This window comes from Vipera ursinii, assembly GCF_947247035.1.
Source record: "Vipera ursinii genome assembly, chromosome: 3".
NCBI classification, from domain to species: Eukaryota; Metazoa; Chordata; class Lepidosauria; order Squamata; family Viperidae; genus Vipera; species Vipera ursinii.
In genome coordinates, this window is record NC_139516.1 from 180,288,940 (window position 1) to 180,304,038 (window position 15,099).

Consider the following 15,099-nt stretch of genomic DNA (forward strand, 5'->3'; position numbering starts at 1 on the left):
AAATAATTAGCTATGTATAGGAAATGACACCATGCCATGATAAAGGCTTATTTTCTGGTAGTGCCTGTTTTTTTCATTACTGAAGAAAGTATATTGGGGCAGTTGTTATAATCAAGTAAAATCTTGCAAATATATCTGAACAGATTCGTCCTGTACCTCTGAGCAGGGAATTTGAAATCCTAAATGTTTTTGTCAGAAATACATGATTTTACCAATTCATGAAGGGTTTGCATGATCTATTTATAATGAAAATATTTACACGAGCAATTGGAAGATGATTCTTCACTTCAAGTTTAGATTTTCCCATCATCCAGCCAAATGACACCCACAACCATATAATTCCCATTAGGGCTACTAATGTTTTTTGTCATACAGAACATTTGCTAATATGGATGTTAAACTTGTTTTTTTTAAAAAAAAGCAGTTGTCATAATCTTTATTAAAATTCCAGTGGTTAATAGAGTAATTTTGTGTAGTGATTAAGGCATTAAGGAGACTTAAGTTCTAGTTCCATCTTAGGTATGAAACTACCTGGGTGATCTTGGGTCAGTCGCTCACTCTCAGCCCTAGAAAGTAGGAAATGGTAAATTATTTCTGAAAAACAAATTGCTATAGAAAACTGCAAGGCCTAGTCCAGGAAGTTGCCAGGAGTCAACTCTGACTCAAAGGTACAAATCACACACACACACACACACAATCTGGACACAAGATTACATCCTTCGGACTTGGTATGGAAACCAGTATGAGTCATGTGCAAACTGTTATTCATTGTGTTTGCATTTTACACCAGGACTTCGGCTAACAGACCCCAGGATTCTAGTGACACAGATTCCACAGATAATCTTCCATGGGTCTAATATGACAAGAAACCAAATGATTCTAGATCAGATTATTCTTTTCAGTTTGTATTGCTTGTTAAAACTATTAGATAAAATTATATCAGTTATCTCATTTTCATTAGTTCAGTAGGAATTGTTTTTGAACCTACTAATATTTTAGTAGTTCAGTCTGGTACTTTGTTTATGGAAAAAGTTAACTAGGCTGCTTGAGACGCATAACTGTCTTACTTAGGAAGAAGGCATATGTATTTCATTGGGCTACTAGCCTGTGTAAACAAGAACAATGCTATATGAATATAATCCAAAACATACATAAAAGTTTCCCCTGTCCAGTCGTATCTGACTCTAGGGGACAGTGTTCATTTTCGTTTCCTAGCTGAGGGAGCCAGTGTCGTCCAGAGACTTCTGTGGTCATGTTATCTAGAGGATAACCGATTGAGGAAAACTGCATTAGCAAGTGACTTGATTTATTTAGCCATGGATTGTTTAACCATGTTTGGTTGAATAAACCATAATTTGGTTCACACTATGTATAAACTGTAAATCATGATTTATAAGCCAGAATGCCTGGTTTCAAACTGTTCTTTAGTCAAAATAAGTCAAACTATATAATTAGGTATATGAATCCAATCAATGTAAGTTTAGGACTCCTTGAATAATTTGAATAATTTATCAAAATCAGATTCACTGTAAGTATTCCACTGCTTCCATTGACAAGATTAAGAAGTCTTATTCTACTCTTTCAAATCTCACGTGTAGTTTTTTGCAAGATTTTTTTTTTATTCCAGGGAAATAGAAACTTGTAAAATTATTAAATCGCAGGGAACAGACCAGGCAGTCAGCTTGGAGTTACCATTGAGTGAAAGGCACTAAAAAGGATCTTTCTGAAGGAGGAAACAATTGTACTAATATTAAAACTGAGTTCTGAAGCATAATTAATTTTAAACATAAATTACATTATTTAATACTAATCTACAACCAATGCTATAAGCATATAAGTAACATATACCGTCACTACACACTGGATAAAAACTAATAATAGACTAAAATTGGAAAATGGCATGTTTCATAAAAGACAATATGTGGCTCCACTTCAGTATGGGAATACATCCATATGAATATTTTAAGTGGAATAGTTTTGCAGTGTAGAGACAGTTTCCTATCAGCTATAGACCTGGATGTTAAATTCTATCAATTTCATAATTTATTTTATAAATAAGTGGATATTTGAACATCTTACACAATTAACAGATGTACTTCTGTACTTTCCTCACAGCATAGTTGTTTTGTCTTGCCCACTGTAATGGAAGATTTATATTCACATCCTTTTGTTGGGCCAGTTGCATAGCAACTAACATTTGCAGTACCAGGAGGCCACCTCACTATGAGCAGTATACCCTAACAGAATTATTCCAGTTTCTCATTATCTTCAGTGTATGCAAAACTAGAAGCTACTGACAGTGGGAGTATTTGGAAACAAAACCAAATTTCATGGTATACTTTTTGTTTTCACTGTGCGCCTTTTCTATATATCAGTTCCTTCCTCATTTTTCAAAAAGAGAATAATCCTGAAATAAACACATTACACTATACTTTCAGAATACATACACAATGAACAATATTCAGAATAGATTAAAAAACAGACCCGAATTGTGAGAAATAAAACAGGAATACTGGCCGGGAAAGAAGGGAAAATCAATAAATGAAGAACAAATTGACTAATATAAGGTTCTAGATCAAATTGTGCCAGAAGACACCTTTACCGCAAATTTCTACTTGGAATGTAAGTAATATTTGCTTATATTTACTTGCATCAGTTCTACATGGGGAACTAGTATACACAAGAGTTGAATGCTAAATTCAACTAGAAAAGCTGGATCTCTAGATTTTCCCCCACCCCAGTATCATGCCTTGTTTTGGCCTGAATAGTATATTATGAAAAATACATAAAATTATAGCAAAGCATATTTATCCAGATATTTTACAGACCAAGCAATTAGTATTATAACTAGTCTAAAGGTCACCAAACTAGAAACTGGGAGACTGTAAGTTCTAGTTCTGAATAAGTCATGAAGCCAGATGGCTGAACTTAGGCCACATACACTCCCTCAGCCCTAAGAAGGCAGCACTGGGTAGCCACTTCTGAAATCATGCCAAGAAAACTGCTGACTAGTCTAGGTAGCCACCAGGAGTCAAGAGTGACTCAGAGACAAAAAGAAAAGAAAAAAAGAAGTTATTTCACAAGATCACTAAAAAATTAAGTACTTAAGGCAATCTTATAGAGCCTTGGTGGAGCAGTGGGCTAATGCCTTCTTAACACCAGCTGCCTGCAATTAGTGCAGGTTCGAGTCCCACCAGGCTCAAGGTTGACTCAGCCTTCCATCCTTCCGAGGTAGGTAAAATGAGGACCCAGATTGTTGGGGGCAATTAAGCTGACTTTGTAAAAATGCCGCTTGGGGGCCCCCCGAAAGCCCTAATAAGCAGGCATATACATAGAATGAAGGCTATTGCTAAGCACATTGATTTGTGCTTCTTAGATTGTAAACCGCCCTGAGTCTTCGGAGAAGGGCGGGATATAAATGGGATTTTTTTAAAAAAATCTTCCCTAATTCCCCACCCTATTTTTTTAAAAAACTGAACAGATGCCTTAGTCTGAACACACATCAAATCTGTAAAGGTTTTGTTTCTTTTTACCTCTGACTGCAGATGGGATCCATGCATATACATTCACTGTGTTTTTTTATTCAAAACCATTTTCTGTAATGCTTGTTAAACAAGTTTGCAAAAAATTGAGGCTGGACTAGCTCTGGTATAGTTGGAATTGCCTGATGCATGGTCAGAATAGGATGGCAGAATGTTCCTTGAAACATTTGCATACCTCTGTTACCAAACAGCAATATTCAAAATGACCTTATTGTAGCCAGCTCTCAAGCAGAAAAACACTGCTGGATAAAAACAGCATTTAACTCATACTCTATATTTCTAGAGATGATGTATAAACTGCTACACTAAATAATGTCCTAGGTTACACAGTCCCATAATATGTGCCTTGCTGGTTCAATCTGGCAGGATTGGCCTGCCCCAGGTTTCACTGATTAAATAATGCTGCATTGTGGGACACTGAAAGTATGTCTTCTCTGTAGCAGCATCTGCTCTCTGAAATAAGGTTCCCCTTGAGATTTGAACAGCTCCCACTCTAATGCGATTTCAAAAGGCCTTGAAGACATAGATCTTCATTAGGGATTTGGTGAGGATAGTTGATATGTTTTTTCTTTCCTTGTTCCTATCCAGGTTTCTTTTCTCTGCCATATTAATTTTTCTTTTTTGTTTCTTGTACTGTATTTTTATGTGTTTTTAACAATTTATAAACCATCCAGAATTTCTGGGACTCGGGTGCATATGAATTCAATAAATTATTATTTACTGCACAAAATGAAGTCCAGTAATGATTGAAAATATTATTCAGGATGAATAATGTTAAATTGAGAAGTGTCTTTCTGTCATAGTCCTCTGTTTCACATTTGACAGCATAGTTGGGAATCATCATTTTTATAAGGCCTATACATTAGGCATGTCAAATGTGCAGCCCACAGGCCGCATCCAGCCCGTGCAGGCCATGCCCAACCCAGCCCCGTAGAGCAAAACAAATCCTGATATGTCACGATATGGCCCACAGTGCGATTGGGTTTGACATCCCTGCTATAGATGAATTTATAAAGATACTAAAAGTAAACAAGAACTGGAAGTATGGAAAAAGCCATGATAGATTACTATGTAAATGTAATAATGCCTACCAATAGTTTAAACATAGAAATGCAGTAAAGTATTGCAACAAATATGTTATAAGCATAGCTATATAGTTTTTACAATTACAACATAAATTCATTTTATTATTAGCACAATCTGAGAATATGCTAACATAAAATTCCAAACCCTCCCCCCCAGCACATTTGTAGCATGCTCAATATTGAGCTTTCCAAATGAGTGAAGTCGGCTTCATCCCCAGAGAGGATTCCATCTTTAACTGTGATCTGTTCTCAGAAAGAAGTAATTTCAGCAAATTCACAGCGTTGGTAACATTATTTTTTTGCTGAAGGATAAGGCAAAGGTCATGCATAACTTGGCATGTTTATTTATCAATTGGTAAGAAGTCCGTACTCGTGTAAGCAGCAAAACAAAATCTGAGCATGAATGATTCCTATGCAAAACCACTGTGAGAAATATCCTCCACAGTGATGAGTACAGTTCTTGGCCAAACATATAAAACATGCTATACGAAAAAGTTGCTAACTAAACATATGTATTAAATACTGGAGGGGAAGGGGGGTGGTTTACATTTTTATTATAATTTATTCTATTTAACAATCTAAGAAGTTTGCAGCCATCAGCAGTTCCAGTGCAATCTCAGGTGCAATTGGAAATTCAGGAATCTCTGTGGAGCTGTTAGTGTAGCGAACCTTATAAGTGAAATACATGCATACTTTAGATAAGACGTGAGAAGGAATCTCTCTGAAATTCACTTCATTTGTTTCATTTTCAGCAAACTGGCCTGTGCACATAAAAAAACACACAGATATTTTCATCATTATATTTGCAGATATAAAAATATGATTGAAGTTAATTGCTATCCTAAATCATAAATTATAGTTAGGAATATGGGAAAGCATCCCAAAAAGTAGCTAACATTAACTTTCAGGTACCTTTTATAGTTCTCAGTAATACCTCTGCAAATTATATCTATAACTATATGTGAGGAACCTATTTTCTGTCAGTTGTTGCTGCATGACTCCATCATTTATAACTTTGTTTCTGTCGTGAGAGATTAGGCCTCTATATTTTACAGCTAATTAAACTCACATTTATAAGTAGTCCTCAAGTTACGAGTGTAATGGAGCCTGCCCATTTCACTCATAACTCGAAAACTTGTAGAGGTACGAGATCACTCCCTTGCTTGTTAAAATGCACGTGGCTCATTAAGCGAACATGAGGTATCTCAGGGTGGGGGAGGCCATGGAGGGCCTAGTGCTGGAATAAGCCCCCAGGCCTCCCCGACCCACTAAGATACTGCATGCTTCCCCTTCCCTTCCTGCAGCGCCGGACTCTCCTGGAAAAGATCCGTCTCCTCTCTGCCGCGGTTCCTTCTGCTGCCTGGATTTGAGACCAGGGAACGCTTCTGTGAACCCCCTGCGGCCTGATCTGGGCTCCAGAAGCTTTTTCCAGTCTGCTGCTGCCCAAATTTGAGGCTGGGGAACACTTCTGCGCAACCCTGCACGGCCTGATCCGGGCTACAGAGGCCTTTTCCAGGCTGCTGCTGCCCAGATTTAAGGCTGGGGAATGCTTCCACGCACTCCAGAGACCTTTTCCAGGCCCAGATTGGGCTGTGCGGGGTGCATGGAAGCGTTCCCCAGCCTCAAATCTGGGCGGCAGCAGCCTGGAGAAGGCTTCCAGAGCCTGGATCGGGCTGCACAGGGTGCACGGAAGCATTCCCTGGCCTCAAATCTGGGCGGCAGCGGCCTGGAAAAGGCCTTTGGAGCCCAGATCGGGCCATGGAGGGGGGGCGTGGAAACCTCCCCCAGCCTTAGATCCGAGCCTCAGTGGCCTGGAAAAGGCCTCCAGAGCCCCGATCCAGCCTCCGGAAATACGTGTCTCTCAGCTTCGGTTCCATTCTCTGTTGCTGAGAACAGAACCCTAAAGTACCATTAGATCATGCGAGATCAGTAGTATGAGATCTTGCCCCACTGATCTTGCATGATCTTGCGTTACTTTAGGCCTCCATTCTCTGCAAACGCACCAAAGGCCTGGAGCAGCCAAGAAAGCAAAGGATCTTGATCTTCACAGGGTGAGTATTGAAGATCATTCGCTTTCTTGGCTGCTCCAGGCCTTTGGTGCGTTTGCAGAGAATGGAGGCCTAAAGTAACGCAAGATCATGCAAGATCTCACAGGGTGTAGGGAGGGAGAGGATAACCAGGGTGAATGTTGCAGAGCCACTGCAGTCGCTCGTATGGGCGAACGACTCCGATGCTGCTGCAATATTCGTAACTTAAGGACTTGCTCATAAGCACTATGGGGCGCTCATCACATAACTTTGAACGAGCGTCAAGTGAATGCTCATAACTCGGGGATTACCTGTATCTAATTAAAATTTAAAAACTATCCCTTTAGCAACATTAAATGTAATTTTAAAAATAATTGGATTTTAATCAGATTTTATTTCCAAAAGAAATGAATTGGGAATTGTGCCATACTGACGCTAATCATTATAAAAGTATTTGTCATAAATTTGAATTAATTCTGATTTTGATAGCTGTTGATCATCCCTAAATTTTATTCCTAGAATAAAACTGTAGTAAGCATGATTGAACATATGCGAACTATAAGTGAATGTGATATGAAATATAATAAGCTCCTTCACCCCGTAATAATATGAAATATAAGCTTCTGTGCCCCATAAATCTGGCTTGTAGGAACCCAAATGTATATTATGGATTTGTGGGCACAGTAGCTAAATATATTTGTTAGGAAACAACTACAGTGAGGAAGGGAAATACATCCCACCAGTAGTGCTCCTTGTATTGGCAGATACTCTCAGTCTCTAGAATTGTACAATTATTATCATTAGCAGAATGAATATGGAAATTATTTTTCCATAATATATATTATTGACCCAATTTGGTATTATGGCTAACTCAAAGCTGATCCCTTTTCAAAAAACAAAAACTGAAAAAGTACCTAAAGCTTAGAATCGTTCCTTTGGTAATATTGGAAAATCCCTATGATTCTAAAATCATTTTCACTTTTGTTTGGACACAGACTCTGACTGAAATTGAAATACTAAATCTTACAAAACTGTACTGTTCTTTTTGGAGAAACTAGTTCCAGAGATTACTCTAGTATTACAAAACAAAGAAAAATTCTCAATCCCAATTTTCTAGAAATGAGTGTTATACCAACCTGGGCCACTCAACATTGCCTTTATTGTTCCTGATGTGAGTGCATGCTCCCGTTTAACAATGAATTCGTGGCCATCAGAAGATATCAACTTCACATACATAGCATCAGGGCCTTCACACCCACCATATGTTTTCTCTTCTCCATCTACAACATGAAATGAATAATTTCAATTTATGATTATTAGGTTTAACAATAATAAAAATTGCAACAATGAATTATTATATTATGTATAGTTTGATATGGAGAACCATTTTGGTCTACAAACCAGAATACCATGAGTTTCACCCCTTAGGTGTGAAAGATAGTTGGGTTACTTTGGGCAAGTCACTCTCTCTCAGCCTAACCCACATGATAGGATTGTAGTTGGGGCCAAAACAGAAGGAAGAAGGGGTATTAGATACGTTTGCTTCCTTAAGTTACTTATAAAGTAATAAAAGTGGGATAAAAATACATAGGAGAATGGTAGCAAGCCCAACATATAAATATGATATTGAGATCTTCTTTGAGATAAATACTGTAAGAGTTCTTATCTCAAGTTGCTTTAATACTAGGTGGACACTAATCTACTAATCTGAAATCTTTCAAAATACTATAGCATTCCTTGATAATATTCAAACCTGATGAACTTTAAATTAAAGGCATCCTTATCAACAATATTTTGACAGAGTTATCTAAAATATTTAATAATAGGAAATAAATTTTAAAAGATAAATTTAAAATATGAATACAATTTCAGCACACTACAAAGTAAAATGAATTCTGTTTTTTCTGTTATACCCACCCTTCCCACCAGTACTGGTAATTTTTCTTTTTTAAAAAATATTTCACCTGTCAAGATAGCAATACTCAAAACATGGCTTATAAAAAGATGATATTTTGTAGAATTCTTTCTATAGGCTGTTAATGGTAAGTAGCTTCATGAGGGAGAATGGCTGAAGGAAACATTCAATACGTTAATTGTGTTCAGGCTTTGAGATGGTAATTACTTCCCTTCTTTCTCCAATTTTCAGAACTGTTTATACTGCTACTTCCTTCCTGGGAAGCAGGTTTTCATGATGGTTTGTCATTTGCCCATCTTTCTTTTTTATTCCTCTTTGGTTTTTCAAGATTTTTAGAATCTCCATGTAATTTCATTCCTATTTGATTCATATTTAAATTAAGTGAAAACTTAATTTATCTCCAAATAACGAGGGAAAAACAACTTTGAAGTTTTAAAAGGGGGAGGTGTTGAGGAAGTGATATATATCTCCGAATAATGTAAGATTACAAAAGTATCACTTTGTTATTCTGCAAACAAAATGAAATTTAAAACAGTTGCAACTACAAGTATTATATTAATTACTACTACTCTGAAAACTCACCCAACTTTTCATTTAAACATGACTGGAAGTAAAATTAGCATTTTCATGATATATTGAATATATTCTTAAAAAGCAAAGATATTTCTAAAGGATATTTTTGTCAATATCCTTACCCATATCTTCTTAAGCAATGATAATTGCTTTGCCTTTGGAGCTTTTAAACAGGATCTGAAAACAAATGGAAAAGTACATACATGTTCAAGTTCATTATGAAAAGAAAAGAATATTGTCTGGTGGCAGTACAAGAAGGTCACTAACTGCAGTCCTTTGTACAGTTGGTACTGACCTCAAAGAAAAACGTGATTTGCCTATGTTTACTGTACTATATTACCATACCATATATAGCATGGTGTTTACATTACTACCCCTTAATTTGAGGCCAAGGTTATCTAAGGAACCTTAATGTACAATCATGAATTTGATTGGCCAATCACATGGCCAAGCCTGCTAAAATCTTATCTAGGTATTTGTAGGCCCAGAAACATTTACAATAGGTTTCAATGTAGATCAGTTACAATGTCACAGGCAACCACAGTCACATAATCATTACTTCACTGGTAGTTTCCCACAAGCAAAGTGGGGAAGCCAGCAAAGTTGCAAATCACTCTAGTAAGTTGTTCCCATCTGCAGCACATAGTCTTGCCTGTGCACAACTTCCACCAGCCCTCTCAAACCTCCACTAACTCACTGCTCCAATTCCTTCATCTCACACACAGCATTAGCTAGGCCTCCCCAGGCCTCCCTACCCTCTGGTAACCCTGTGCTCCTTACCTGGGACTTCCTCTGCTTCCTCCTCAATAGCCCACGTCTTCAGTTAACACAACAGCAACCGGACCTGTCAGGATTGCCATTGCTAAGTGATGCTCATATGACATTGCACTGTATGACTGCATCCCTTAGCAATGGCAATCCCACTCTCAATTGCTGTCATAATCCAAGGACTACTTTATACTAAATAGATTACTCTGTGACAATATCTGGAGATTGTAACTGAATAAAGTTTTTCCTGAAGGACTTTTTAATAGACACGCAAATTATCATGGGAAATGCTGTCAAAATAAAAGACAAATTTGAATATTTGTAGCTCAGGGTTGAAATGAAGGGATCTTTGGTGCTCTCTAAGCTTGGTTGTTTTCTTGCAGATGTTTCATTACCCAAACTAGATAACATCATCAATAACAAGCATGTCAGATGACTTAATTCAGTCTTCCGGAACTTAATACCTATCAGATAAGTTGGATTATACCTCCTACAATCTAAAGGCCAAAAGATAAATGTCTAGAAAGATTCTATTTAACTGTCCATGGCATTGCTTGCACAGAGAGCCAAGGTGGTAAAATGATTCGATTAAGAGTGGCTGGGTTCCAGTCCATTTCCAGTAAAAGAAGTCACTTGGTAAGGGTAGTCTATAGAACATAGAATATCAGAGTTGGAAGGGACCTTGGATGTCTTCTAGTGGTTCAACCCCTGCTCAAGCAGGAAACGCTATACTATTTCAGACGGGTGGCTGTCCACTTTCTTCTTAAAAGCCTCCAGCAATAAACAACTTCTGAAAGCAAGCTATTCCACTGGATGATTGTTCTCACTGTCAGGAAATTTTATATAAATATGGTCTTCACTCACTCTTAGCCCAATCTATTTAATCAAACTGTTATGTGGAAACACAGGATGGTACACTTCACCATAAAGTAAATGGACAGATAATTGGTCAGTCCAAGAATTTCTGTCACATACTATTTTTATTAAAAATACCTAAGTGGATTTTTTTGGCCAGGTGTAACCTTGATTTTCAGAATAAGTCTTCCTTCTGGCAAAAATACTGCCCATATTATCAGAATACAAGTATGATCTTTTCCAATAAGGAACAGTTCATATTGTGTGTATGTGTATTCTCACATAAAGTATTTCAATATTATATCTATGTATTAACATAGCTATACAAATATAGATGTATTCATTCTTGAATTTACAGGTATATATTTCAGGATAAATACTATCCTACCACACACACACTGGATGATACCTCAAGATTCCTTGCAGATAGTAATAATTAGGAAATTCTCATTCTAGGCAGCATGGCCAGATATAAAATGTCAGCTGAAATTCTGTTAAAAATTGTATGGGCACATTATACAGATATTGTTCTTATTTAGAAAGAATTGTCTTTCTTGCCCTCTATACTATACAGAGATAGGGATCTTGTTTAAAATTGAAATACACATAGAAAGAGCAGGATTTAATTTTAAGTTAAGTCTGTGATGTGCCAAGTTGGGAATCAAGAAAACATAACACTTGCTATTAGTTAATTCTATCATCTACCTATTGAATAAAATAACTGAAATTAAGAAATGCCTGACCATTGTTAGATATTCTATCAATATCTGCCTTGTCAATTGATCAGTATACCAGCACAACTGCCACTGGGCAAAGAAAATGACTCTGAATGCCACTTTGCACAAAATCTTTCACCAATTTATTTGAACATTTGGGAGATATTATTCCTGTAGAAGGGACATTACTACCTGAATATTTTTTCTAATTTAACCTAAAATTATACATGTTGTCTTTTAAAATATAAAATTAAAGATATCCTAGGCAAAAAGCCCAGATGCCCTGAAAGTGGACATGCTTCATCTCATCAGAAAGCTACATTGTGTCTTCAGTTTCAGTATATCAGATATACATTTTAAAAGTTTTAGTTATTTTGGGTTGCTCATCCTAGTCCACAAGAACTGTAAAATTCTTGTTGAATTAATTAGCACAAGATGTAATAATGCCCACCAACCTGGATAGTTTTAAAAAGGATTTGGATAACTTCATAGAGGACAGATACATCAAGGGCATTTAATCTTGAGACTCAAATACCTCCAAAATACCAATCTCAGAATAATGGTGAAAAGAGTAATTCCTCCATCTCCTGTTTGCAAGAAACCTAGAGGCACTGCTTGGCCATTGTGAAAAACAAAATGATAAACTTGTACTGACGTATGTTCTTATGAGATTTTAGATTTCTAAATCTTACATTGCAAACAATTGCTAATTTAATCTGAATCAAAATGAGTTTCACCAAACTGAAAAAAAATTTTTGTTTAAGAACACACAAAGTGACACTACATAGGTGGCTTTTCCTCCTATGGTACCATTCAGATCTTTCAGATCTATAATTCTCAGAATTGTTACCTGGTATGACAAACAGCTACATTAGATGGAGATTTGGGGGCAGTTGCAGTCCTAATATTATATAAAAAGGTAAAGGTTCCCCCACACACGCGTGCTAGTCGTTTCCAACTCTAGGGGCCGGTGCTCATCTCCGTTTCAAAGCCGAAGAGCCAGCGCTTGTCTGAGGACATCTCCGTGGTCATGTGGCCGGCATGACTAGACGCCAAATGCGCACGGAACGCTGTTACCTTCCCACTATAGTGGTCCCTATTTTTCTACTTGCATTTTTACGTGCTTTCGAACTGCTAGGTTGGCAGAAGCTGGGATGAGTAACAGGCACTCACTCTGTTACGCGGCACTCAGGATTCAACCCGCCAAACTGCCGACCTTCTGATCGACAAGCTCAGCGTCCTAACCCACTGAGATATAGAGTGCTCCATATTAAGAGAAGGCTGATATGCGTGATTTGGTTTTGATATATAATTTATTGCTAAACCTAATTTACTAGCATTATATGTACGGTACGAGAGTCAGTTTGGTGCAGTGGTTAAGGCACCAGGCTAGAAACTGGAAAACTGTAGTTTCTAGTCTTGCCTTAGATACAAAGTCAGCTGGCTGACCCTGGGACAATCACTTTCTCTCAGTTCTAGGAAGAATGCAATAAACCCATTTCTTAAATCTTGCCAAACAACCTGCAGAAATCCATGCAATTGGTAGGAGTCAATGCTGGCTGGAAGGCATATTTTTTTATTATATTTATAGTATATCTGTATTCTTACTGCATGGATCATATTTTGAATAGTGTTGAAAATTACTTGGGAATTGTAGGCGAAGAACAGATTTAAAAAGAGTAAGGGAATATTATCACATTACCAAAACTACCACATTTGATTTCTAAGCTACACAAATATTTGAGTTACGAATGTCTTGCTATCAGAGTGGCTCGTTTCACTTTAATCATAATGGGGGGGAAAAGCAGAGAAGAATGCTAGAGAATGGAGGAAAGAAATGATAGAAAAATATGTGCGGCAAAGTCAGTCCGAGAGAAAAATCCATCCAGGAGTTCACAGGTAATAAAGAGCTGAAACCCACAGAGAAATTGACATAAAGTCCTCTTAGTTCTTACTAAAGGGGAAGAAGGCGGAGCAACCCTTACAAGGTGCTTTTCACAAACAGCAGTCTTAAGAGACGTGGCAGCTCTTGAGAAAAAAGTAATTTTCAGGGGCTCAGGGAGGAAAATAGAAAAGGGGTCCTTTTAAGAGGGCATCAATAAGTCATATCAGACGTAAGAAGAGTTTCCCCAATGCAATGCGAAGCAGCTTTGGGGAAGGCGGGCTGCAAAAATTCAAGGCTGGGATTAAGTCACTTTCCGCCCAGCATCGACACCAGCACCTTCCCACGGCTCTCAGCTATTGTGGCAAAGCTTCCCACGACTCCCAGCTATCGAGTCCTCGTGGCGAACAAAACGCGCAAGAAAGAAACGGGTTTATCAGGCCACGAGCCGGTCGCTCTTCAACAACTCACCGCTTCCCAGCCGCAGAAATCCGCGAAGCAGCTTCCCAAGGAACGACACCACTCCAGTCGGGACAATCCTTCCCAGAAACCACTTCCTGTAGGTCACCAAAAATGATTTCCGGTTTCCGAAACGCAAAGAGAAACAAATACGATAGAGATATAATGTAGAGTAACATGCTATGGGAGCAACTGGGAGAATCTTTTCTTTAGTAACTCCAATGACAGGAGGGCGAGGTGTCTAGCTAACGGTATTTTAAAATGCCGACGAATGGTCCTGTCCAGTTTTGAATTATTAGAGCTGTGTCGGGCTTGTTCACCCTACGAAGTAGACTGCAATGACCCTTTCCCTGGCTCAGGGGTAGGCAACCTCGGCTCTTTTATGACTCATGGACTACAACTCCCAGAATTCCTGAGCCAGCTTGGCTGGCTCAGGAATTCTGGGAGTTGAAGTCCATGAGTCATAAAAGAGCCGAGGTTGCCTACCCCTGCCCTGGCTGAAAGCAGAGCAGCACGTCTTTCTGGTGCTAATCCGACACTTCCACATTACATCCCAGTATGTACATAGTATATGTTTAAATCTCATGTGGATATAAACCAAGGTAGTTTCTTTTCTTTCTCATGTACACACATAGGAAGTTGCTTACAAAAGTCTGATTCTTGAATAACCTCGGTCTTGTGATGAGAGTATCTCACGACAAATTGTAGCGGTTGATTGTTTTCCTTATAACTTTTAGATCGGTGTTTTTCAAACCTGGCAACTCTTAAGATGTGTGGACTTCAGCTTTCAGAATTTCCCAACCAACCTGAAACGTTGCAGTACACATATTTTAAAGTTGACAATTTTGGAAAACACCGTTTTAGACTAAGAGACGAACCTGTGCCTGACTCCTCTTAGGTGTACTGGATGTAATGGGAAAGTAACAAGCTGCGGGTTCTTGTGGCTCCGCTTTTTAATTAATTTAATATTAATTACATTAATTTTAATTAAGAAGAATTGTAATTAAATTGAATCATTCCATTCTGAGATCAGCGTTAAAATCAATCTCTATGAACTCGGAAGAATGTGGCTGGCTCTCGCGAGGATCTGAAAGCTGGTTTTTCATGTAAAGGCGGAAGTTTGAATTCCTCTCCGCCCTTGCCCGCCAAAGCAGCGCAGCAGCTTTTCCCCGAGGTTGGCGCGGGATGCTTTGGGGTTTTTTTTTGGTGAGCGAGTCTCTTTAGTCCTACAGATCCCTTTGAATCGTACGCGGGTGGATTCATATGATCACTAGGTA

At 38.1% G+C, this 15,099-nt stretch overlaps 1 protein-coding gene across 1 annotated transcript; it reads right to left on the minus strand.

Annotated features, from left to right (window-relative positions):
• Nucleotides 1–4,660: 4,660 nt before the first annotated feature.
• Nucleotides 4,661–13,918, minus strand: ELOC (elongin C). The gene is made up of 4 exons (XM_083358001.1): nt 13,835–13,918; nt 9,265–9,319; nt 7,791–7,934; nt 4,661–5,388 (listed from the first exon to the last, which is right to left on the minus strand). Exons 2-4 carry the CDS (start codon nt 9,266–9,268, stop codon nt 5,198–5,200), a joined length of 339 nt encoding a protein of 112 aa, XP_083214127.1. The 5' UTR covers nt 9,269–9,319; nt 13,835–13,918; the 3' UTR covers nt 4,661–5,197.
• Between the last annotated feature and the right edge of the window lie 1,181 nt (nt 13,919–15,099).